Here is a 26,326-nt window from a genome sequence, read left to right on the forward strand (position 1 = left end):
CACCACCCTCTGAGTGAAGTAGTTCCCTCTCATGTTTCACTTAAATAATTTACCTTTCAAACTTAACCCATGACTTCTATCACTAGTTGCTCCCAGCCTTAGTGGGAAAAGCCTGCTTGCATTTACCCTATTTACACCCCTCATAAGTTTGTATACGTCTATCAAATCTACCCATTCTTCGACATTCTAGGAATAAAGTCCTAGGCTATTGAATCTTTCCCTTATAACTCAGGTCTTCAAGTCCCAGCAACATCCTTGTAAATTCTTCTCTGCACTCTTTCAATCATATTGATCACTTTCCTGTAGACAGGTGACTAGAACTGCACGATACTCCAAATTAGAACTCACCAATGTCTTATACAACCAACTTACATCCCAGCTCCTGTACTCAATACTTAGATTTATGAAAGTCAATGTGCAAAAAGCTCTCTTTACGACCCTATCTACCTATAATGTCACTTTCAAGGGATTATGGATCTGTATTCCCAGATCCCTCTGTTCTACCACACTCCTCTGTGCCCTACTGCTCATCGTGAATATTCTCCATGTGTCTGATTAAATTCCACCTGCTAATTTTCAGCCATTTTCCTAGCTGAACCCGGGTGGGGTGGGAAGAGAGCATACCACCCATGAATCTCATTCTCTTCCATGGAACCTCCTGAGATTGAATCCCCTATCACTGTAGCTCATCTCTTCTCCCTTATGAGCCAAAGAGTCAAACTCAGTGCCAGAGACCCCCTTGCTAAGTCATCCCCGTAACAGTATCTAAAGTGAAATACCTATTATTGAGAGGGACAGCCACAGAAGTACCCTGCACTGGCTGCCTATCCCCTCCTCCCCTGGGGACCCAGTTACCTGTGCACAGTAGGTGCAACTGTATAGCCTGTCAATCAACCCTTAGCCTCATGAATGATCCAGAGTTCATCCAGCTCCAGATCTAATTCCTTAACATGGTTTCTAAGAAGCTGCACTTGGATGCACTTCTCAAAGATGTAGTTGTCAGGGACATTAAATATCTCCGTGTTCCCACATCCTGTGAAAAGAGCATTTCACTCTGCTGACTGATAATTGAATACTTATCATATAAATTGCTCAATGAGTTAACAAATTACTTACATCTGAACAGTTCAAAGGAGGAACATGTACTATAAACATTTGCTGAAGCTCATCACAACCTGGGATGGAAGTTGTCCTGTCCAAGACCGGAAGAAGCTGCAGAAGTTTGTGAACACAGCCTAGCACATCACACAAACCAATCTTCCGTCCTTGGACTCACTTTACACCACACGCTGTCTGAGCAGTGCTGCCAGGATAATCGAGGACATGACCCACCCAGTCAACACACTTTTCGTCCCTCTTCCCTCCGGGAGAAGGCTCAGGAGCTTGAAGACTCGTACGGCCAGATTTGGGAATAGCTTCTTTCCAACTGTGATAAGACTGCTGAACGGATCCTGTCTCAGATCTCAGCCATACCCTCCAAATATCCTGACCGGCCTCTCGGTTTTATTGCACTACCTTTCTTTCCATTTTTCTATTTTCTATTTATGATTTATAATTTAAATTTTTAATATTTACTATCGATTTGTACTCCAGGGCGTGTGAAGTGCCGAAGCAAGTATCGCTGTGATGATTGTACATTTTAGTATCAATTGTTTGGCGACAATAAAATATAAAGTATGTTTATTTCAATGCTTCAATGTCTTTGGTCTTCACTACCCTCTATCAAGTTCTCCACTTGATAGAGCAAATAACTCAGCTTAATACATGTAGAATGAAAAATAGAACAGAATAACCAATTACTAACATGCAGGATACTTTCAACAAACAATTGATTGAGAGAAGCCACTCAAGTTGGTCAGTTAACACGATATCCAATTGGATGATCTATTTTATTTCCTACCTTTTTAGCCTTTTGATATTTCCCTGAAAGAGGTCTTTCATTTTCTGTTCCAGTTTGTTACAGAGCTGAAATATAAATGAGTAGCTTCAATTGAATTAAATCAGTATAGAATCAACTGAATTGAACTGACTTTATGATTTACATCTTCCATATAGATGAGTTAAAATCTTTACATTATGTCTTCATTCAAATGTAATTCAATAGTAAATTATAATAATTATGTACAACAGGATAGTCAATATAACATCGAAATACAGTTGAGTCAGTCTGATGGCCTGGTGGAAGAAGCTGTCCCAGAGCCTGTTGGTCCTGGCTTTTATGCTGTGGGTACCATTTCCCAGATGGTGCAGCAGGAACAACTTTGGTTGGGGTAACTCGGGTCCCCAGTGATCCTTCAGGCCCTTTTTACACACCTGTCTTTTTAATGTCCTGAATAGTGGGAAGTTCATATCTACAGATGTGCTGGGCTGTCCGCACCACTCTCTGCAGAGTCCTGCGACTGAGGGAAGTACAGTTCTCTTGCCTGGCAGTGATGCAGACAGACAGGATATACAGACCACGTGAGATCCTCAGTGATGTTTATGCCAAGGAACTTAAAGCTGTTCACCCTCTCAACCCCAGAGCCATTGACATCAATGGGGGGAGCCTGTCTCCATTCCTCCTGTGGTCCATAAACAGCTCCTTTGTTTTTTCCAATTGAGGGAGAGGTTGTTTTCTTAACACCACTGTGTCAGGGTGATGACTTCCTCTCTGTAGGCTACCTCATTACTGAGTTTGAGTGTAGGGTTGTCAGCAAATTTAATTAGCAGATTGGAACTATGGATGGTGATACAGTCATGGGTATACAGAGTAAAGGAGGGGGCTTAGGACACAGCCCTGAGGGGCACCCTTGTTGAGGGTCAGAGGGGCAGAGGTGAGGGAGCCCACCCTTACCACCTGCCGGCGATCTGACAGGAAGTGCAGGGTCGAGGTACACAAGGCAGGGTGAAGGCTTGCAGGGAATTATGGTGTTGAATGCTGAACTGTAGTCCAAGAACAGCATTCTCACATAAGCATCACACATCTGGAGAAGAGGAAGGACACAATTACTTTATCTATTGAGATACAGCATGGAGTAGGCCAGGGGTAGGCAACCTTAAACACAAGTGATTTTCTAGCATGCATTATTCATTAACTTGAGGCAAAACATAACTAGATGTATTTAACTGGATAATTCCCATATTTCAAGTTTTTTTATGGCATTTATCTGGCCCACTGTCCGCTCATTAATATGTGATCCCGCCCACAGAGGCAAAAAGGTTGCGGACCCCTGGAACCGCTCAGCAACCTGATTTAATCCTAACCTAATCATGGGACATTTTACATTGACCAATGAACCTACCAACTGTTATGTCTTTGGACTGTGGGGGAAACCAGCAGACCCAGAGAAAAGACAAACATTCCACAGGGAGGACTTAGACTTCTTGCAGATGATGTCAGCTTTGAACTCTGACAGCCCGAGCTGTAATATTGGCTATGCTACCATGGCCAAAATCTGGCTCAACACTGTGTAGAATGGGAATCAAGGGGAAACACTTTACTAGCTGAAACCAAGGCTTTGGCAAGCTGGGACAGGGACAGAACGATCAAGTATGGATCAAGTACAAATAGGACAGGTTCATTCCAGCACACTGTACTGAAGCTTGGTGATAGGCTTGGTAAGTAAAATCAGAAGGGACCTACAATGGTAATACCCTGTATGGCGCAGGACAGAGCATACAAATATCATCAGCTATGACAAATAAGTAGTTAAGCCTGTTAAATAACAAATAAAACCTGTACATAAAGCAAAGAGGAGAGATTATAAAGTCTCAGCTTGGGATCTGTCAAACCCAATAAATACCTCAATCATCTCAAATAGTTGTGGATTATTATTTCACTACATTTGTTTCCAAACATCGACAGATTGCAGTAACATTCCACAAAACTCTATACAAGAACACACTGAAAAAATGCCCATTTACAATCATTTGTTACGGGTACCCATCTGGTCCAAATATCTTTGTGACTCTTTCAAAGAGCAATTCAATTAGTCCTATAACCCTACTGCTTTCCCACAGGCCTACACACATGCAGTATTCACCAGGAAGTATGATAGAATCTGTTAGCAGCATATTTTTAGAACATTCCAATTCTCCAAACAAAAAACACCAATAATTCTGTATGTTAATGCTCAGAAATAGCAACATTTCAGTGCCACATCCCCATGCTCCCTTGAAACTTACTAAACTCTTGTTTTCTGTTCCTTATAAACTGATCAGGCTCTGTTGCCCATTATGCATTTAAACCCTCTGGACCCCACCTCCACTTAAACTGATTTGAGCCCCATTTCCCATGCTTCCTTTAAACTCTCTGGGCTCCGTTTCTCATTGTCTCTAAACACCAAAGCCCTGTACCTCATGCTCCCTGCCTATCTGCCCTTATTTTAAATACATTTGCTGCAGCTCCTTAGGGACTCTGTTGGGGAACAGGAGATGCAGCTCGATGACCTTCGTCTGGCCAGGGAAAATGAGGTGATAGAGAGGAGCTATAGGCAAGTCGTCACACTGGGGCCTCAGGAGATAGGTAAGTGGGTAACAGTCAGGAGAGGGAAGGGCAAGAGTCAGATATTAAGGAGTACCTCTATGACTATTCTCTTAACAAGAAGTTCTCCCGTTTGGGGGAGGGGGGTAGTCTAATTGGGGGAAGCAACAGTGGCTGCGCCTCTGGCACAGAGTTTAGCCCTGTGGCTCAGAAGAGTAGGGAAGGCAGCAGTAATAAGGGACTCTATAGTTAGGGGGTCAGACAGGCGATTTTGTGGACACAGGAAAGAAACACAGATGGTAGTTTGCCTCCCAGGTTCCAGGGTCTGGGATGTTTCTGATCATGTTCAGGATATCCTGAAGTGGGAAGGTGAACAGCCAGAGGTCGTAGTACATATTGGTACCAATGACATAGGTAGGAGAAGGGAAGAAGTCCTGAAAACAGACTACAATGAGTTGGGAAGGAAGTTCAAAGCAGGACCTCAAAGGTAGTAATCTCGGGATTACTGCCTGTGCCATGCGACAGTGAGTATAGGAATAAGAGTGAGGTGGAGGATAAGTGTGTGGCTGAGAGATTGAAGCAGGGGGCAGGGATTCAGATCTCTGTATCACTGGGATCTCTTTTGGGACAGGCATGACCTGTACAAAAATGATGGGTTGCACTTGAATCCAAGGGGACCAATATCCTGGCGGGGAGGTTTTCTAAGGCTATTGGGGAGAGTTTAAACTAGGATTGCCGGGGTTGGGAACTGAACTGAAGAGATGGAGGAAGGAGTGGTTGGCTCACAAATAGAGAAAGCTTGGAGACAGTGTAAGAGGGAGGATAGGCAGGTGATAGAGAATGGATGCACTCAGACCGATGGTTTGAGATGTGTCTTTCTAAATGCAAAAAGCATCATGAACAAAGTGGATGAGCTTAGAGCGTGGATCAGTACTTGCAGCAATGATGTTGTGACCATTACAGAGACTTGGATGGCTCAGGGGCAGGAATGGTTACTTAAGAGTGCCGGGCTTTAGATGTTTCAGAAAGGACAGGGAGGGAGGCAAAAGAGGTGGGGCCATGGCTGATCAGAGATAGTGTCACAGCTGCAGAAAAGGAGGAAGTCATGGAGGGATTGTTTACTAAGTCTCTGTGGGTGGAAGATAAAAACAGGAAGGGGTCAATAACTCTACTGGGTGTTTTTTATAGACCACCCAATAGTAACAGGGATATCTAGGAGCAGATAGGGAGACAGATTCTGGAAAGGAGTAATAATAGCAGGGCTGTCATGATGGGAGATTTTAATTTCCCAAATATTGATTGGCATCTCCCTAAAGCAAGGGGTTTAGATGGGGTGGAGTTTGTTAGGTGTGTTCAGGAAGGTCTCCTGACACAATATGTAGATAAGCCTACAAGGCTGTACTTGGTCTGGTGTTGGGAAATGAAGCTGGTTAGGTGCCAGATCTCTCCGTGGGAGAGCATTTTGGAGATGGTGATCACAATTCTATCTCCTTTGCCATAGCATTGGAGAGGGATAGGAACAGACACGTTAGGAAAGTGTTTAATTGCAGTAAGGGGAAATACGAAGCTATCAGGCAGGGACTTGGAAGCATAAATTGGGAACAGATGTTCTGAGGGAAGTGTACAGCAGAAATGTGGCAAATGTTCAAGGGATACTTGCGTGGCGTTCTGCATAAATACGTTCCAATGAGACAGGGAAAGGATGGTACGGTACAGGAACTGTGGTGTACAAAGGCTGTTGAAAATCTAGTCAAGAAGAAAAGAAAAGCTTATGAAAGGTTCAAAAAACTAGGTAATGATAGAGAACTAGAAGATTATAAGGCTAGCAGGAAGGAACTTAAGAATGAAATTAGGAGAGCCAGAAGGGGCTACAAGAAGGTCTTGGTGAGCAGGATTAAAGAAAACCCAAGGCATTCTACAAGTACGTGAAGAGCAAGAGGATAAGACGTGAGAGAATAGGACCAATCAAGTGTGATAGTGGAAAAGAGTGTAGGGAACTGGAGGAGATAGCAGAGGTACTTAATGAATACTTTGTTTCAGTATTCACTATGGAAAAGGATCTTGGCAATTGTAGGGATACCTTACAGCAGATTGAAAAGCTTGAGCATATAGATAGAAACACAGAAAACCTGCAGCACGACACAGGCCCTTCGGCCCACAAACTTGTGCCGAACATGTCCCTACCGTAGAAATTACCAGGCTTACCCATAGCCCTCTATTTTTCTTAGCTCCATGTACCTATCTAAATGTCTCTTAAAAGACCCTATTGTATCTGCCTCCACCACCATTGCCGGCAGCGCATTCCATGCACTCACCACTCTCTGCGTAAAAACCTACCCCTGACATCTCCATTATAGACCAGCGAGTGTTACTTCAGTAGTTGGTAAGTTGATGGAAAAGATCCAAAGAGGCAGGATTTATGAACATTTGGAAAAGCACAATATTATTAGAAATAGTCAGCATAGCTTTGCCAAAGGCAGGTCGTGCCTTATGCGCCTGAATGAATTTTTTGAGGATATGACTAAACACGTTGATGAAGGTAGAGCAGATGTAGTGTATATGGATCTCAGCAAGGTACCCCATGCAAGGCTTATTGAGAAAGTAAGGAGGCATGGGATCCAAGGGGACATTGCTTTGTGGATCCAGAATTGGCTTGCACACAGAAGGCAAAGAGTGGTTGTGGACAGGTCATATTCTGCATGGAGGCTGGTGACCAGTGGTGTTCCTCAGGGATCTGTTCTGGGACCCTTTCTCTTCACGATTTTTATAAATGACCTGGATGAGGAAATTTAGGGATGGGTTAGTAAATTTGCTGATGATACAAGGATTGGGGGTGTTGTGGATAGTGTGGAGGGCTGTCAGAGGTTACAGCGGGTCATCGATAGGAAGCAAAATTGGGCTGAGAAGTGGCAGATGGAGTTCAACCCAGATAAGTAATGTAACAGCTATATAGGACCCCACTTGGAATGCTGTGCTCAGTTCTGGTCACCTCACTACAGGAAGGATGTGGAAACTATAGAAAGGGTGCGGAGGAGATTTACAAGGATGTTGCCTGGATTGGGGAGCATTCCTTATGAGAAAAGGTTGAGTGAACTTGGCCTTTGCTCCTTGGAGTGGCGGAGGACAAGAGGTAACCCGATAGAGGTGTATAAGATAATGAGAGGCATTGAACGTGTAGATAGTCAGAGGCTTTTTCCCAGGGCTGAAATGGCTAACACGAGAGAGCACAGTTTTAACGTGCTTGGAAGTAGGTACAGAGTAAAGGTCAGTTTTTTTTAAAACAGAGAGTAGTGAATGCGTGGAATAGGCTGCCAGCGACGGTGGTGGAGGCGGATACGATAGGGTCTTTTAAGAGACTCATGGATAGGTAAATGGAGCTCAGAAAAATATAAGGCTATGGGTAACCCTAGGTAATTTCTAAATTAAGTAGATGGTCAGCACAGCATTGTGCTGTAGGTTTTCTATGTTTCTACATTCTGGCCTCACACACCTCTTCAGACTGACTCGGTCGACTATAAAAATCTATTTTCATATTGTCTAATTGCAAAAAAAAAGTAAACTTCAATTGTGAAATTGTGAAAAGTATTAATATCCAATAGTCTGGAACATCTGCTAATCTGGCATGACCAAATTATCAAGGATGCCTGATTATTGGCGTTTGTTCTGCATACTTTTCCAGTTCATCTTAAACCTGCTATACTGGTTAATGAGCCTGGGAAAGAAGAGTTTCTCAGGGTTAATTCCATTAAAACAGTTCATCTTTAACACTACAGTAAATCATTCAGAAAGATTATTTAAAGAACCAGGAGCAATGCAAGATAAAACTGCGATGTTTGAATTCATTAACCAAAAGCAAAATCCCACTTCCCAGTTCTGGTCCAAAACTGCTCCAAGACTCTTCTTAAAAAGTGTCCCAGACTTGGCCATTATATCCAGATAAGGAATAACCAACTGTTTAATACATTTGTTTAATTTCCTTGGATTTACCATTAAATCCACTCATAATAAGGGAAAGACCAATTATACTTATTATCTTCAATGACCTATACTGAAATGTACAATGATTGCAAGATAGTCTTCCGAGATGCTAATGTTTCAATTTACACTGTCTTTAATGTAAAAAGAACACCTCTTGTTGTTTAAGTATGCACTAGTTAGGTTCTTACAATTTTTTCCCTGAAAGACAGTAGTATAATTAGTTACAGCAGCAGCGTCACAGCTCCAGGGATCAAGGTTTAATCTTGACCTCTGGTGCCGTCTGCGTGCCTTTTAAATTCTCCTGCATGGGTTTCCTCCGAGTGCATCACTGTCTTCACATATGGGTCAGTAGATTAACTAGTCACTGTAACTGCCCATGCAGGGAGGGGAGTTGAGAGAGAGTAATGCGAGATTGACGTAATGTGCGCTTGCTGGTTTTTGAGGATAAGGTCGGCCAAGCTGCCCGCTTCCGTGCTGTAAGCCTGTTCAGTTAATGTTTAAGCAGCTGAATCAAAAGAATCTAATTCTCCGCTTATGGCAGTAGGGTCAATATCAATCATTGACAAATCAAGATTCCACTTATTGTATTCTACAAAATCTTAACTATATTGTGTCTTCACAATCCACAGGCTCTTCAACCTTGCTTCAAGTTCTAAACTGACCCAATCAGCTGATTACCTTCAGTACAAGCTGTCAACTAGCTTGTCATCAGATTTCAGGTGGTAACAGCCAATATGCTTTATATGCTCATTAATATTTCTGCATCCCTCTTATAAAACAAAATTAGAAAGTCATGGCACCTGCTGTGTAACTACCATGACTGCATATGAACCAAAGACTACTTTTGCTCCATTTAATAATACCCATTTACCTTTATATACCTCTGCAAATTCTGCAAATTAATATACTCCGAAGCATAACACTTACCGTTTCAACTGTTGCTCGCCCTTTGTTGTCCAATTCATAGCTATGGAAGTCAAATGTCATGAGCTTATCTGTGTACATTCTTAGAGTGGCAAAGCTGCAAGTAAAATTAATTGGTTTGAAATAAAATGTGTATGAAATTCAGGTAGTATTTGTAAGTCTTTTCTTTCCAGTGGTTGTAAAAGAGCACAATACAGCACTGTTTATATCTTAAAATTGATAAGCAGAGCATAGGAGTGGCAGTATGCATAAAGACAAAGCAGGAAAGCACAGATCCCAAACACTTACATTGAATGTATTTCCAGGATAGCGTAGCTTGTTTCATTGTGTAGGTAACAAAATAATACCATGCAAGCGTTCAATAAAATGTTCCTCCCCACATTTACAACAGATAGATAGACTGATACAATTAGCTACTACGTGAGGTAAAACAAAAAGTAAACACATTGTATGGAACTTTGGTTAGGTTGCATTTCTGTATGCATGCAAAACATGTATTATATGCGGATCTGGTCACCCCAATACAGTAATAATGGAGAGGCTTTGAAGTGGGTGCAGAGGTGGCTTACAAGGATAATGCCTACAAAGAGATGTAGGTCAATGTTAGACTGTTTTCTCTAGCATTGGAGACTGAGGGGAGACCTGAGAGAAGATTATAAAATTATGAGAAGCATAGATAAGGTAGACAGTCAGAATTCTTATCATAAAGGCATCCGTTAGTCTTGCGAGACCATGGATCTGCGCCTGGAAAGTCTTCACTCTCCAGGGCGCAGGCCTAGGCAAGGTTGTATGGAAGACCAGCAGTTGCCCATGCTGTAAGTCTCCCCTCTCCACGACACCAATGTTGTCCAAGGGAAGGGCATTAGGACCCATAGAGCTTGGCACCAGTGTTGTCGCAGAGCAATGTGTGATGAAGTGCCTTGCTCCAGGACACAACACGTTCCCTTGGCTGGGGCTCGAACTCACAATCTTCAGGTAGCTAGTCCAATGCCTTAACCACTTGGCCACGTGCCCACACACAATTCTTATACCAGGGTTAAAAATGCCAAATACTGAAAAGACATCCATATAAGATGAGAGGGGGAAAAAGTTTAAAGGTGATGTGCATTGCAAGTGTTTACACAGAGTGCCTGGAATGTGCTGCCAAGAATAGTGGAGGAAGCAGATATGACAGTGGCGTTTAAGAAGCTTTTAAATAGAGACATGAATATGCAGAGAATGGAGGGATATTGATCACGTGCAGGCAGAAGGGATTAGTTTAATTTTATAGCGTGATCAGGACTGAGATTGTAGGTCCAGGCCTGTTCCTGTCCTGTACATCTGAAAGCAGGAACTTTCCCCTTTTGCATCTCAAGCTGGTGTGAAATGATGGAAATTATTTAATGACCACTTGAAATCAGCAAAACCTTTATAATGAGAAAAAACAGGACAAACACCAATTGAACTACCCAATCTGAATACAGGTGACCCCACTTTCCAAACGTTTGCTTTATGACATTTCGCTTTTACAGAAGACCTACATTAGTACCTGTTTTCGCTAACCGAAAGAGGATTTTCGCTTTTACGAAAAAAGACGCCTGCTTTAAACTTGTGTTTACCCCGAGAAAGACTACCATGACCGTGAAGTCTTGCGTGGGCAGGTGCACGCACATGCGTAATGTGAGCATGCGTGTACGTGCCGATTTTTTTCTACAAATCGGTTTTGACTCAATCTTCCCGATTCTACATTGTACATACATTACTTCTAGTTTATATAGGCTGTGTATTTATCATATCATTCTTGCTTTTTCTATATGTTAGTGATATTTTAGGTTTTATGTGCTATTTTATGTGATATCTGGAAACACTCAAATTTTTCCCATATAAATTAATGGTAATTGCTTCTTCGCTTTACGCCATTTCGGCTTATGAACGTTCCACCTTTGGAATAGCGGGGGAAACCCGTATATTAAAAGAAGGTCCACAGCAAGTCTGAAAAGGATCTTCAACCTAAAAAGCCAAGCGTTTCTCTTTCCATGGATTCTGCTTGGCCAGCTGAGTACTTAATACCACATTTCCTTGTTACTGAATTAAAGTCTATGCCTTTCATAGAACAGTACAGCAAAGTACAGGCCCTTCGGCCCACAATGTTGTGCCAACCCTTACACCCTGCCTCCCATATAACCCCCCACCTTAAATTCCTCCATATACCTGTCTAGTCGTCTCTTAAACTTCACTAGTGTATCTACCTCCACCACTGACTCAGGCAGTGCATTCCACGCACCAATCACTTTGAGTAAAAAACCTTCCTCTAATATCCCCCTTGAACATCCTACCCTTCATCTTAAAGCAATGTCCTCTTGTACTGAGCAGTGGTGCCCTGGGGAAAAAGCACTGGCTGTCCATTCTATCTATTCCTCTTAATATCTTGTGTACCTCTATCATGACTCTTCTCATCCTCCTTCTCTCCAAAGAGTAAAGCCCTAGTTCCCTTAATCTCTGATCATAATCCATACTCTCTAAACCAGGTAGCATCCTGGAAAATCTCCTCTGTACCTTTTCCAATGTTTCCACATCCTTTGTATAGTGAGGCAACCAGAACTGGACACAGTACTCCAAGTGTAGCCTAACCAGAGTTTTATAGAGCTGCATCGTTACATCGCGACTCTTAAACTCTATCCCTCGACTTATGAAAGCTAACACCCCATAAGCTTTCTTAACTACCCTATCCACCTGTGAGGTAACTTTCAGGGATCTGTGGACATGTACCCCCAGATCCCTCTGCTCCTCCACACTACCAAGTATCCTGCCATTTACTTTGTACTCAGCCTTGGAGTTTGTCTTTCCAAAGTGTACAACCTCACACTTCTCTGGGTTGAACTCCATCTGCTCCTTCTCAGCCCACTTCTGCGTCCTATCAATGTCTCTCTGCAATCTTCGACAATCCTCTACACTATCCACAACACCACCAACCTTTGTGTTGTCTGCAAACTTGCCAACCCACCCTTCTACCCCCACATCCAGGTCATTAATAAAAATCACGAAAAGTAGAGGTCCCAGAACCAATCCTTGTGGGACACTTGTCACAACCCTCCAATCTGAATGTACTCCCTCCACCACGACCCTTTGCTTTCTGCAGGCAAGCCAATTCTGAATCCACCTGGCCAAACTTCCCTGGATCCCATGCCTTCTGACTTTTTGAATAAGCCTACTGTGTGGAACCTTGTCAAATGCCTTACTAAAATTCATGCAGATCAAATCCACTGCACTACCCTCATTTATATGCCTGGTCACCTCCTCAAAGAACACTATCAGGCTTGTTAGACATGATCTGCCCTTCACAAAGCCATGCTGACTGTCTCTGATCAGACCATGACTCTCTAAATGCCCATAGATCCTATCTCTAACAGCTTTCCCACCACAGACGTAAGGCTCACTGGTCTATAATTACCTAGACTATCCTACTACCTCTTTTGAACAAGAGGACATTCGCCTCCCTCCAATCCTCCGGTACCATTCCCGTGGACAATGAGGACGTAAAATCCTAGCCAGAGGCTCAACAATCTCTCCTCTCACCTCGTGGAGCAGCCAGGGGAATATTCCGTTCGGCCCCGGGGACTTATCCGTCCTAATGTATTTTAACAACTCCAACACCTCCTATCCCTTAATGATGGTCCAGAAGATCAACCTCACTCACATTGTCCCCACCGTCATCGTTCCCTTTCATAAAAATGGAAATCAACTTTTCTCATCGTATTGATTTTCTCATACTACCTCTATTAATCTGATAACCTCCAACTTCTCCATGCAAGTCTTGTCCTCTCCAGATCAGAAGTATTTCCTTTGTCCCATCTTTCCTTCCCTCATGTTCTCAACTTTAAATTGCTTTATCTTTCCCAGTTCTGATGGAGGATTAACAGATTGAAGATTAAACACTGTTTACCTTCCAACTGATGCTGGGTCACTGGATTTTAACCAGTGTCCTAGTATGAGCACTGGACATAGGGAAAGTGACTAAGTGTAAAGACAGTGCAGAATCCAACACAGAAATGAAAGCCTTGACAAACCATGGACATACAGCTCGAGAACTGGCTCCAAGTATTTGTTTTGAGGTATTCCCTGCTGACCCCATGGATCAGAATCAGTTTTATTATAACTGACATGTCATGAAATTTGTTGTTTTGCAGCAGCAGTACAGTGCAAGACTTGAAATATACTATAAATTACAAAAATATTTAAAAGTAGTGTAAAACGAGAGCAAGAATAGTGAGGTAGTGTTCATGAGTTCGTGATCATTCAGAAATCTATTGGCAGAGGGAAACAGCTGTTCGTAAAACACTGTTTCTTCAGGCTCCTGTACCTGCTCCCTAATGGTAGTAATGAGAAGAGGGTATGTCTGGCTGGTCATCATGACCGATGCCACCTTTTTGAGGTACTGCCTTTTGAAGATGTCCTCACTGCTGGTGAGGGGAGTGACCATATGAAACTAGCTGAGCTTACAACCTTCTGCAGCTTTTTCCAATTCTGTGTAGTGCCACACCACCCCCTCCCCAAAATACCAGACGGTGGTGCAACCAGTTAGGAGTTTCTCCATGCTACATTTGTAGAAATTAGCTACTCTTTAGTGACATACCAAATCTCCTGAAATTCCTAATGAAACACAGCCACTGTTGTGCCTTCTTTGTAATTGCATCAATATGTTGGATCCAGTAAAGATCTTCAGAGACGCTGATACTGAGCAACCTGAAACAGCTCACTCTTTCCACTGCTGACCCCTCCATGAGGGTGTGTATTCCCTTGACTTTCCCTTCCTGAAGTCCTCAATGTCTTACTGATCTGAACTGAGAGGTTGCTGTTGCGACATCACTCAACCAGCTGAAGTACCTCACTCCTGAAACCACCCCATCGCCATATGAAATTCTGCCAGCAGGCTGAAGTGGGTAAGTGTCCTAAGGGGGTTTATGGGGTGCAGGGAAATTACAGGTGACGGTGCATGATCCTCTAGGCAGAGGTTGTACAGACACCCACACTCTCCATCTTCTCTCAGTATGCCAGGGGAAGATCTCTAGTCCTCAAATGGAGCCTCCAGGAACTAATAACCGAGACCAATTCCAAAGAAGGTGGGAACATTACAGTCCTCCCTCTGTTCAGGGACATTCAATCCCTGCTTCATGTGTGATCTGCCACATAAACATCAGCACTGACCCCATCACTGTAGGAGCCCAGCAGGTGTGTACATGGAAACCCAGTGCCCTCATTGTCAGTCCTCACCTTTTCACCACCGCCACAACAAGATCTGGGCTAAACCACAGAAATATATCCTCAGCAAAGGGTGTTTAACCTTCTCTATCAATGCTGTTAAGCATCAACGATCTGTATAGCACAGAAACATCAATGCCAACTGCAAGGGTGTTGCTGGGACCTGAGTTACAAGGTTAAAGAGATCAAGATTTTAGTCACTGAAACGCAGGAGAATGAGAGGAGATCTTATAGAGATATGCAAAATTAAGAGGGGTGCTTGTAGGCATTCTTCCCCCCACTCCTCCCCCATTCAGGTTGAGTGAGATTAGAATAAATTTACAGAGAAAGGTGAGATATTTAAGATAAATCTGAAGGACCATTTCTTCACTCAGGGGGGTGCAAGTGTGTAATGAGTTGCCAGTAGAAGTGGTAGATGTGAGTTCAATTGTAACATTTAAGAGAAATCTTGATAGGTACATTGATGAGAGATATATGGAGGGCTTTGGTCCAGGTGCAGGTAGATGGGTCTAAGCAGGAGACCAGGCCAGCATGGAGTAGATGGGCTGAAGGACCTGTTTCTGTACTGTAGTGCTCCGACAGAAGACATTTCGGTCCATCAAATTTATACTAGCTCTCAGAGAATTCCCATTCCCTCACTTAGCTTGTCCACATCCCCAAGAATTCTTCCACCCGTTAACACTAGCAGGCAAATTACCATGCCCAATTAAACACCGATCCACATCTTTCAGATGCGAGAAGGAAACCTTCTTGGAACATGCAGTTTCCTCAGACAGCAACAGAAGTCACAACTGAACCTAAATCACTGACAGTGTGATGCACCAACTCTACAAGACGCCAAACAACCTTCTCCTTCCAGTGTGGCATTAAACCAAGTAACACATATACCCCCAGGTATGTTTGCAAATGCAAAGGTCAAAGGTTCAGTTTCAGTGGAATTTAATGTTGCGCCATAATCCTAATTTTAAAAAAATAGGTTTGAAATGTAGCCCCCCCGGCCAGCCTCAGGGTCGCTCGGCTCGCTGTCGTCTAGGGAAACAGCCCTCGGCCCCGCCAAACTGGGTAATCAGTTTGTGTGGATGCTGTGTGATGTACCCCACCCCGCCCAAATAACAGACAATACACCAGATATGATTAAATGATTTACAGTTTATATATATTACTGGAACTATATAATTAATAGAGAATAAAATATAAAAGGAAAATAAAAGGCGCCACACTTATCAAAGCTCAATTTCTTTGTGCACAAACAGTTGGAGCGCAAGGACCTTCTTCTTCACCCTGCGACCCCTCGGACCACCTCGACCGTCCGCTTGGGACCAACAACGGTGGTCGACCAGACGCTCCACGAGTCCATCTCTCTGCCCTCCTTGCCGAATGCCCCGCTCGGGGTCTGAACCCGTTAGCGGACTCACAGCACCTGGTCCATCCTCTGTCTCTCTCTCTCTCTCCCACCTTCTCCCCCAAAACCCCGCACATACAATATCTTACAAACAAACCAAAGCATAACAACTATCGCAATTGGTTCATTCGTCCTCTTATCAATAGATAATCCAAAACAAACTACTAGCGGGAAGGACTTTCTCAGCAGATAACAAAACAAAGAAGCCCTTTCAATTATAACATAACAAAGAAGCCATTTTAATTAGACTACACAGTGACATAAAAGAAGAAACCCCTTACACTCTCCCCCCACCAAATAAAGTCATATCCTCATGACTTCTAAATAACTTGCCAACCAGTCCTACAGATACAGAAACCCATCCAAATACACACAGTGACATTGCTCCCCAAACAGTGGACCTTCCGCCCGTCCACGGGCACTACATAGGCCAACCTATCTGAGAGCTTCCTAATCCTCCAAGACCTCCGTACCCCCTCACCTAAACCCTAAAGGCTCAGACACTACTAGGGATACCTCGGGCTTGCTTGCCAACTCCTCTCTCACTTAGGCCACTATTACAACTCGCAGCCCCCTGTCCCGTGTCTGGGGGCCCACTTCTTTTCCTTCCTGGTCCTGCTGTAACTTAGACTGCCCACAGCTAGCCCTCCCCACTACACCTGACTCAGTGGGAGAAGGGCCAAAGGTCTCTTCCTCAATCACAGGGAAGTTAGCGAAAGGCAGCATGTACCACATGTCCAGCACATCATCCTTCTTCCTCATTCCCTCGATCAGTAGCTACTGTTTGAGTTTCTCCACACTGAAACACCTAGCCGGGGCTACCTCTTCAGCCTCCTGCAGTCGAGACGTCAGCTTCTTTGGGGACTCCTTCAACTCTCGCCACAGCCTCAGCAGTTCTGACTCACGGTTCTTGGCCGTCTCCATCTGGGACGTAGTTACCCCACCAGCTTCTCCCACCCTGACCTGAAAAGCAGCAGTTAAAGAATGTTCAGCCTCCGGTTGTTTCTTCCTGAGGGCATCTTCCAGGTCAACTTTGTTTTTCCACTTCATTTAAACTGTAGATAGTCACCTTCAGGCTCCTTTCAAGCGTCCGCCTCCCTTTTCCGAGATCTGTCCTCCATTTCTTCACTCCTCGGGAGTGTAGTCAAACTCCCCTCCTTGGGCTCTCGGTTTTCTGTTGGCCTTAGTCAGAACACTTCCTTGATCTCCCCCAACTTGCAAGTCTTCCAATCTGTTCTGAATCGACGTCTTGAGTTTCCTTCGAAGGTTGGTCATTGTTTCTCCTCGCTGGATTAATTCATCAGTACATGACCACAGTGTCGGCTCGGAATTCCTTTGTTCCTTCTCCACTTTGACGAGCGTGAATTCCAAGTCTGCAATGGTCGTCCCACAAATACAGCACTCAGTCTCCGGCCGGCATTTCTGAGTACTCAGTTCAGCGGTGCAAATCCCCTCTCTCCCGTGTCTCATTCAGATTGACGACCTGGGTTTCCATCCCCAGGTCCACCACCGTCTGTTCCAACACCAGGAAGTTCAACTGGTATGTTGGGTCATTTTTCTCACATTGCACCAAACTCCTCCGGCCAAAAACTCCTCCACATTTGACACTTCGCTTCTGTCGCCCGGGCTCAGCCACTCGCCTCACTTCATAGTCCCCCCAGGCGAATCCAAGCTCTAGGCGGTCATCCACATACGCCAAAACTCCACACACCTTCACTTCCCCCATGGTCTTCCTCATGCCCCGCGGGAAGGATGCAGGGGCTCCGGATATGCCCTTGGGCATCTTTTCGGATTGGAAAAGTCCTAGGGAACAAATAACGGCCGTCTTCGGCTCAACAGCCGCACTCCTCGAACGGTGCCAGGGTCCAGTTGCCGCGACTCAGGTGTCTTCAGCGGTCAACTCCCCTCCCTCGTGGTAGTTCAGAGCGTCTACTAAGAGGGTCTCACCCTCAGCTACTTTCCCCAGGCTGTACCACCGCTGGGTCTCGTTTAAATTTGGTACCGGCTCAAGTCCTCACACGTCCTCAGAAGGAACACGACACACTGGGCGCCCAGACAAGGCTCCCATGAACTCCAGGGTCATTAACCAATCATCCTCTTCTGGATAACTACTGGCACTGGTACCCAAAATCTCCAGTGCCCTTGCAGTTGTCAAGGGTAAATGCTTCAGACACCGGTTGTAAAACGAACTGTGCAACGACTTGACCTGCGCCCCGGGGTCGAGGATGGCTTTAGCATCGCTTCCCTCTATCTGTAATGACACCCTGGGGCGTGGTCCCTCTAAGCCTTCAGGAATAGGGTCTTTTCCTTTCGGAAGTTCATTGGTACATTGCTGGGAACGTGCTTCCCCAGAGACCCCAAACCGTTCCCCCACTGGGCCTCCACTAAGTTTCCCGACACCTCTCTGATCAGCTGAACAACTGAAGGAGGGGCTGATCCCCTGAAACGATCCCCCGGCACCGCAAGCAATTTAGCCACCCTCCTAGCCAGAGAAGACACACTGAAAATTTACCCCCCTCTTTCAAATAACTGACAGCTGTCACTACGGTGTAAGTGAATCTGACAGCTCTAACACCGTCACCAGCCCGCCTACTTAAACTTTCAACCAATCCCTGTCGCTCTCCCTCAACCGAGCACTGCCAGTCATCAAACAACTGAGAGATCCGCTCCGCCCATGTCTCCCACGCCTCCACCCCTCTTGGGGTGGATACCATCCCAAATGCCAGGCGGAGCCTGCCAGAGCCAGAACATTTATTCACAGACACTACCTCCAAATCAGACCGCTCTTTCCTCTCTCTCCCAACAGCATAGACAGCCCCGAGTTCCACCTCCAACTCGTCAATGCTAGTCTGAACTCGAACAAAGACCTCACCCACCACGCATACAGCAATAACCAGCAAATAACCCACAGAGACACACATTACAGATTTAAACAGGGCCACCACACAGCATACCAGTAGATCCAATCCCGGACAAAAGCCCACACAATGTAGCCCCCCTGGCCAGCCTCAGGGTCGCTCTGCTCACTGTCGTCTAGGGAGACAGCCCTTGGCCCCGCCAAACTGGGTAATCAGTTTGTGTGGATGCTGTGTGATGTACCCCACCCCACCCAAATAACAGACAATACACCAGATACGATTAAATGATTTACAGTTTATATATATTACTGGAACTATATAATTAATAGAGAATAAAATATAAAAGGAAAATAAAAGGCGCCACACTTATCAAAGTTCTATCTCTTCGTGCACAAACAGTTGGAGCTCAGGACCCTTCTTCTTCACCCTGCGACCCCTCGGACCACCTCAACAGGCTGCCTGGGACCAACAACGGTGGTTGACCAGACGCTCCAAACGAGTCCGTCTCCATCTCCTCTCCTCGCCGAATGCCCCATTCAGGGTCCGACCCCGTTAGCAGACTCACAGCACCTGGTCCATCCTCTGTCTCTCTCTCTCGCCTTCACCCCCAAAACCCCGCACATACAATATCTTACAAACACACCAAAGCATAACAACTATCGCAATTGGTTCATTCGTCCTCTTATCAGTAGATAATCCAAAACACACTACTAGCAGGAAGGACTTTCTCAGCAGTTAACATAACAAAGAAGCCCTTTCAATTATAACATAACAAAGAAGCCATTTTAGACTACGCAGTGACATAAAAAAAGAAACCCCTTACAGAAAGTTCTCATACCTGCCAGACTCTGAAATATATGTTACTAAGAAACCATTTTCTCCCAAATTGTGAACTGTTTTGGTCATTCGTTGCTCCTGAAAAATTGGCTCCAATGCTTCAATAACAGTTCTGCCATCAGCTAAGGAAAAAGAAAGCCAACATTGACAAAGATAATAGGACTATATTGCTGATCTTTCACATTTACTATTATACATGTCTGACAATTTCTATCCACTTACAGCAGTCTGCAGACATCTTATTTTCTTAAATATCAAAAGCAATATCTTAAGGAAATGCACAAATTTAAAACAAATTTCAGTATAATTAGCATGCTGTAAAAAAAAATCTATTTGTAGAACTTTGCGAAGTCTTTCCGATATTAGAGGAAATAATATATTAGATGCAATCCTGTCCAGCAAATTCATAAGATCCACAAATAAAACTTTCCCAGGTGACAGATGCATGGTAGGAACCCGTTGTCTTTACTTAATATTTTCTATGGAACATCACTCAAATTTACATGATGTAAAACTTGTCTTAATGAAAAGGATGACAACCAATGAAGACGACTGCAATGTCATTCATTTCTTCATCAACACAACTCCATTTTATCTAAACTGACATCTCCCAGTGGCTCCAAATGGAACAAATAAGAACCTCACAACCATTCAGGACTGAGCAATATGTTTCACTGTGCATCCCTGTCATTGGGTTAAGCAACCAACGTACAGTGGGTGAAGAGTGCACAACTTACTGGAAGTGTAACACACAGTTGAGTCACAGTCTGAATCTGATTAACTATCACTGGCACATGGTACTGTACAAAAAGTCTTGGGCAAAACCTCATCACAAAATTCCTCAGCACCAGCATCACCACGATTATACAAATCATGGGACCAATGCACCGTTCGCGACTGGGAACGAAACAGTAAGACAAAGAGAGGTATTCTTGACATGATTTCCTGTTACCAAGAACTGCTTCGTGAGAGGAAACTTAAGAAAAGGCAGTCAAATCTCGACACCCACTTGAAGACAAAGTTAGAGGTCCTTCCTTTAAGAACCACTACTGACTTCCCTCCACTGAAGCTGTAATGCCCTGCTGCTCCACTGGTTAGGTCTACTTTCCTGTTTGTAGCTCCACAAATTACTGTGTATACATAATAGATCATATATTTCCAGTTGGATTTTTTAAAAATCAGACATGTGTCAATTTATGCAATCTTGTCATGACCCCGCATAGCACTTATTTACACAGTGCTCCACCTCACCCTCAGCGTCAAGCAGGGTCTGAGTGTCTTTGGTACGACCACCCTATGCCTTTAAAACTGTCGTGGTGTCCTGTCCAGCAGTTTTATAAGAAAACGGCTAGAAAATTGCTGAAGATGGTTCTTTATGACCTTGGCCATGTGCTTGGGGTCATCGTCCTGCTGCCAAATAAAGTTGGGACTGATCAGACGTCTCCCTTAATGCAGTACGTGATAGATGAAAATTTGCTTGTACTTGCCAGTATTGAGGATTACAGTCCAGATCACCAATTCCATTGGCAGAAAAACAGTTCCAAACCTGCAGGGAATCTCCACCGTGCTTCACATTCATCCATGTAGCGCTCTCCAGCTCTTCTGCAGACAACTGCCTCATGTTTGAGCCAAAAATTTCAGATTTTGACTCGACAGTCCATGGCACTTGCTGCCATTGTTCAGCACCCCAGTGTTTGTGTTTTTGTGCATAGGTGCATCTCTTGGATTTGTTTCCACTTTGGGGGAAGCCTTTTGACAGCAAATCTTCCATGAAGATCACTTCTGACAAGACTTCTTCAGACTGTAGAGGGGTGGATTTGGGTTCAAGTTGATTCTGAGTTCAGAGCTGATAGCAGTACTGGACTTCTTCCGATTCAGAAGGGACATCAGTTTGATGTCTCTCTCATCGGCTGCAGTTTCTATGGCCGACCACGACATTTATGGTCAACCTTGTTGATGCAGGATTAGCACCTTGTGTCCTGTTTCTATGCTCACCCTTGCCATGGTGTAAGAATTGATGATTTGAAGGTTAAACTTTTACATCTGCCACATCCTCACCTTTGTCCTTCATCCAGTCTGATTGTTTTTACAACAGTTTCTGTTTCAGTTAATCAGTTTAGTTCATGCCACTCATTATGTCATCAGCATGATAAATGTTAACAGGAATTCTGCAGATGCTGGAAATTCAAGCAACATACATCAAAGTTGCTGGTGAACCCAGCAGGCCAAGCAGCATCTATAGGAAGAGGCGCAGTCGACGTTTCAGGCCGAGACCCTTCGTCAGGACTAACTGAAGGAAGAGTGAGTAAGGGATTTGAAAGCTGGAGGGGGAGGGGGAGATGCAAAATGATAGGAGAAGACAGGAGGGGGAGGGATAGAGCCGAGAGCTGGACAGGTGATAGGCAAAAGGGGATACGAGAGGATCATGGGACAGGAGGTCCGGGAAGAAAGACGGGGGGGGGGGGTGACCCAGAGGATGGGCAAGAGGTATATTCAGAGGGACAGAGGGAGAAAAAGGAGAGTGAGAGAAAGAATGTGTGCATAAAAATGAGTAACAGATGGGGTACGAGGGGGAGGTGGGGCCTTAGCGGAAGTTAGAGAAGTCGATGTTCATGCCATCAGGTTGGAGGCTACCCAGACGGAATATAAGGTGTTGTTCCTCCAACCTGAGTGTGGCTTCATCTTTACAGTAGAGGAGGCCGTGGATAGACATGTCAGAATGGGAATGGGATGTGGAATTAAAATGTGTGGCCACTGGGAGATCCTGCTTTCTCTGGCGGACAGAGCGTAGATGTTCAGCAAAGCGGTCTCCCAGTCTGCGTCGGGTCTCACCAATATATAAAAGGCCACATCGGGAGCACCGGACACAGTATATCACCCCAGCCGACTCACAGGTGAAGTGATGCCTCACCTGGAAGGACTGTTTGGGGCCCTGAATGGTGGTAAGGGAGGAAGTGTAAGGGCACGTGTAGCACTTGTTCCGCTTACACGGATAAGTGCCAGGAGGGAGATCAGTGGGGAGGGATGGGGGGGACGAATGGACAAGGGAGTTGTGTAGGGAGCGATCCCTGCGGAATGCAGGGGGGGGGAAGGGAAAGATGTGCTTAGTGGTGGGATTCCGTTGGAGGTGGCGGAAGTTACGGAGAATAATATGTTGGACCCGGAGGCTGGTGGGGTGGTAGGTGAGGACCAGGGGAACCCTATTCCTAGTGGGGTGGTGGGAGGATGGAGTGAGAGCAGATGTACGTGAAATGGGGGAGATGCGTTTAAGAGCAGAGTTGATAGTGGAGGAAGGGAAGCCCCTTTCTTTAAAAAATGAAGACATCTCCCTCGTCCTAGAATGAAAAGCCTCATCCTGAGAGCAAATGCGGCGGAGACGGAGGAATTGCGAGAAGGGGATGGCGTTTTTGCAAGAGACAGGGTGAGAAGAGGAATAGTCCAGATAGCTGTGAGAGTCAGTAGGCTTATAGTAGACATCAGTGGATAAGCTGTCTCCAGAGCCAGAGACAGAAAGATCTAGAAAGGGGAGGGAGGTGTCGGAAATGGACCAGGTAAACTTGAGGGCAGGGTGAAAGTTGGAGGCAAAGTTAATAAAGTCAACGAGTTCTGCATGCGTGCAAGAAGCAGCGCCAATGCAGTCGGCGATGTAGCGAAGGAAAAGTGGGGGACAGATACCAGATAAATGTTATTTGCTTAATTACTCACTGAGCTATATACCTACCAAGTAGTCAAATTTTGTATTTGAAAAGTGGTCTATTACTTAATTTATTACTTTATTTAATGAAATTCAGTAAGTTCTATAACTTTAATTTTTTTGGAAAATGAATGTTAGGAAATTTAAAATTCGTGCTTCTCTGCAGACACTAATGCAGAAGACAAAAAATAAACATCTAAAACAAAATTAATATTAAAAATATAAGCTGCACAATACTGTAAATACTAAGACAGTGGTCATGGATTCTGATTGTAGAGGGGAAGAAGCTGTTCCTGAAATGTTCAATTTGTGTCTTCAGCCTCCTGTACCTCCTCCTTGATGGTAGCAATGAGAAGAGGACATGTTCTGGGTGATGGGGGGTCTTAACGATGAATGCACCTGTTTGAAGCACTGGCTTTTTTGAAGGTGTCCTGGATATTGGACAGGCAAGTGCCCATGATAAGTCTGGATGAATTTACAACCTGTAGAAGGGTTTCGGCCTGAAATGTTGTCTGTTTATTCATTTTCAGATGCTGTTTGACCTGTGTGTTGCTCTGGATTTCCAGCATCTGCAGGATCTCTCATGCTTACAAATTTCTGTGGCTTGCTCCAACTCTGTGCAGTGGGCCCTCCATACCAGACGGTGATGGAACCAGTCAGAATGCTCTCCACAGTACATTTGTATATATTTGCAAGTATCCTTGGTGATATATTTAATCTCCTCAAACTCCTAATGAAATATCGCCATTGTTGTGCCACCCTACATTTTCAGTTACTTCAGAGGAAATCTCTATCTCAAATTCCAAATTTACTCAGTGATATTTCCTTGATACCACAGCAATTAAAATATACAGGAAGGATAACTAGGCAATAAACCAATAACCATACCAAACGCTAAACCATTATGAGGGGGCTACGACTTACCTCAATCGACAATAGGTGCAGGAGTATGCCATTCGGCCCTTCGAGCCAACACCGCCATTCACTGTGATCATGGCTGATCATCCACTATCAGTATCTAGTTCCTGCCTTATCCCCATAACCTTTGATTCCACTATCTCGTTGAAATTCAGTTGCGTTTATACAGAAGATTAGTGGAAGGACATTTTTTAAAAATTAATGTATGTCCCTCATAGATAACTTGTCTCCATTTCTAATAAATGGAAACAAAAAATTATGAAAGGGATAGAAAAAGTAGAGGCAGGGAAGTTGTTTCCACTGGTAGGTGAAACTAGAACTAGGGGACACAAGCTCAAGATTTGGGGGAGTAGATTTAGGATGGAGATGAGGTGGAACTACTTTTCTCAGGGAGTGGTGAATCTCTGCCCAATGAAGCAGTGGAGGCTACCTCAATGAATATATTTCAGACAAGGTTAGATAGATCTTTGCATAGTAGGGGAATTAAGGGTTATGGGTAAAAGGCAGATAGGTGGAGATGAGTCCATGGCCAGATCAACCATGATCTTATTGAATAGCACAGCAGGCTCAACAGGCCAGATGGCCGACTCCTATTTCTTATGTGAAGTAAACAATTACTTGCAATACCTAGGATTAAATGGCTATATACTGGTTAACACACTAGTAATATATCCACAAACATACTGGGTAACTTTTATTTTCCTCTGCATGAATAAATAATTATCTACAATTACAGATCCAGAAGTTAGCATAGGTGAACGCTGACCCAGAAACAATTTCAAGTACAGTTGCCAAAGATACTTTTTCCCAACCAAGATAATCATGGAATACTGTATGAGAAACAGGTTAAAAGCTGGCTCAGACACAATGTGCCAAATTGGCAACTCCACAACTATAAGATTGCGACAAAAATTTTCAACTTCCTCTAGCAATTCTGACTTTGCAGAACTGAAAGCCCAAAAACCACGATTGGTGGCAACCCATCCAAAGGCATTCCTTGGTCCACCTACCAAGCCATAAGCCTCCAGTATGCTCTACACTGCTCCCGACAAGTAGCCTGCCCAAACCTCTCCTGAAATCTAGTTGGGAACCAAAGTTTTTACACACCTTTCCAATTCCTCCTGGCAGGACTTGAGCACGATTGCTGAGGCACTGGATGTAGCTCCTCATTGAATGGGCTTCTATTCCGCCTGGCATCGTCTGCCAAAAGCCCTGGGATAAAGTCCCCCCACATCTGACCACGACGTAGAACTGGGTCCATGCCGAGTGCGGGGCGACCCCTCCACCCATGGAAGGGCTGGACGGGGCAGCCTCAAGAATTCCAGTTCACACCCAACGCAGTATGGATAGGTGGAGCCGGCGCCCAGGGTGAGCGGGACGGCCGTCCCTCGGTTCCGGGGAGCGTGTCAGATTGCCTAGGCCTGAACCCGTGCCCGCCGCAATCTCTTCCACCACCACCCCCTTCGTTCCCTGCCACAAGCCGGCGGCGGGGTCCGAGCTTCGGCCCCCACTCACTGCCGCCACCTGCACCTCTCGGTCGGAGGAGGCTCGGTCTGCGCTCCTCCGCGCAACCACTGCCGGGCCGCACTCACCTGGCGCCGAGAGGCAGAAGTCCAGGACGTACTGCTGCACCGCCATGGCTCCAACTCCTGGCCATGCCGAGCGCACACCGACTGGGCCAGGTACGCATGCGCGCTCGGGAAGGGGCGGGGCCGTCCGGTCGGGGTGGGCGGAGTCTTTCACCTTCGGGAAATGGGCGGCGGCCCTGGAACTGGGGGAAATGTATCCTCAGGGAAACTGGGGATACTGGCCACGGGCGCAGAGAAAATCATGCAACTGAACTGTTTTCAGATCCATGCTGGAAAAAGAAAGCAGAAGTTTCGCATGGAAAAGCAGAAAGGAACCACTGTAGATGGAAGAGGTATGGGGGGGCAATGATCCAGGTGTGGGTTGATGGGACTAGGCAGAATAACAGTTTCGCATGGACGAGATGGGCTGATGAGCGTGTTTCTGTG

General features: G+C 44.9%; 1 protein-coding gene across 1 annotated transcript in view; it reads right to left on the reverse strand.

Moving 5' to 3' along the window:
* sms (spermine synthase) overlaps positions 1-26,013 on the reverse strand; it is a 64,564-nt gene extending 38,551 nt beyond the window's left edge. The window contains exons 1-4 of the mRNA XM_063051305.1: positions 25,904-26,013; positions 19,701-19,821; positions 9,368-9,461; positions 1,901-1,965 (exon numbers count right to left, since the gene is read on the reverse strand). Coding sequence (XP_062907375.1) covers positions 1,901-1,965; positions 9,368-9,461; positions 19,701-19,821; positions 25,904-25,949 — 326 coding nt within the window. The 5' untranslated portion in view covers positions 25,950-26,013. The remainder of the gene's footprint in view (positions 1-1,900; positions 1,966-9,367; positions 9,462-19,700; positions 19,822-25,903) is intronic.
* Positions 26,014-26,326: the final 313 nt, after the last annotated feature.

The sequence above is a fragment of the Mobula hypostoma genome, chromosome 6 (assembly GCF_963921235.1).
Source record: "Mobula hypostoma chromosome 6, sMobHyp1.1, whole genome shotgun sequence".
In the NCBI taxonomy this organism is placed as follows: Eukaryota; Metazoa; Chordata; class Chondrichthyes; order Myliobatiformes; family Myliobatidae; genus Mobula; species Mobula hypostoma.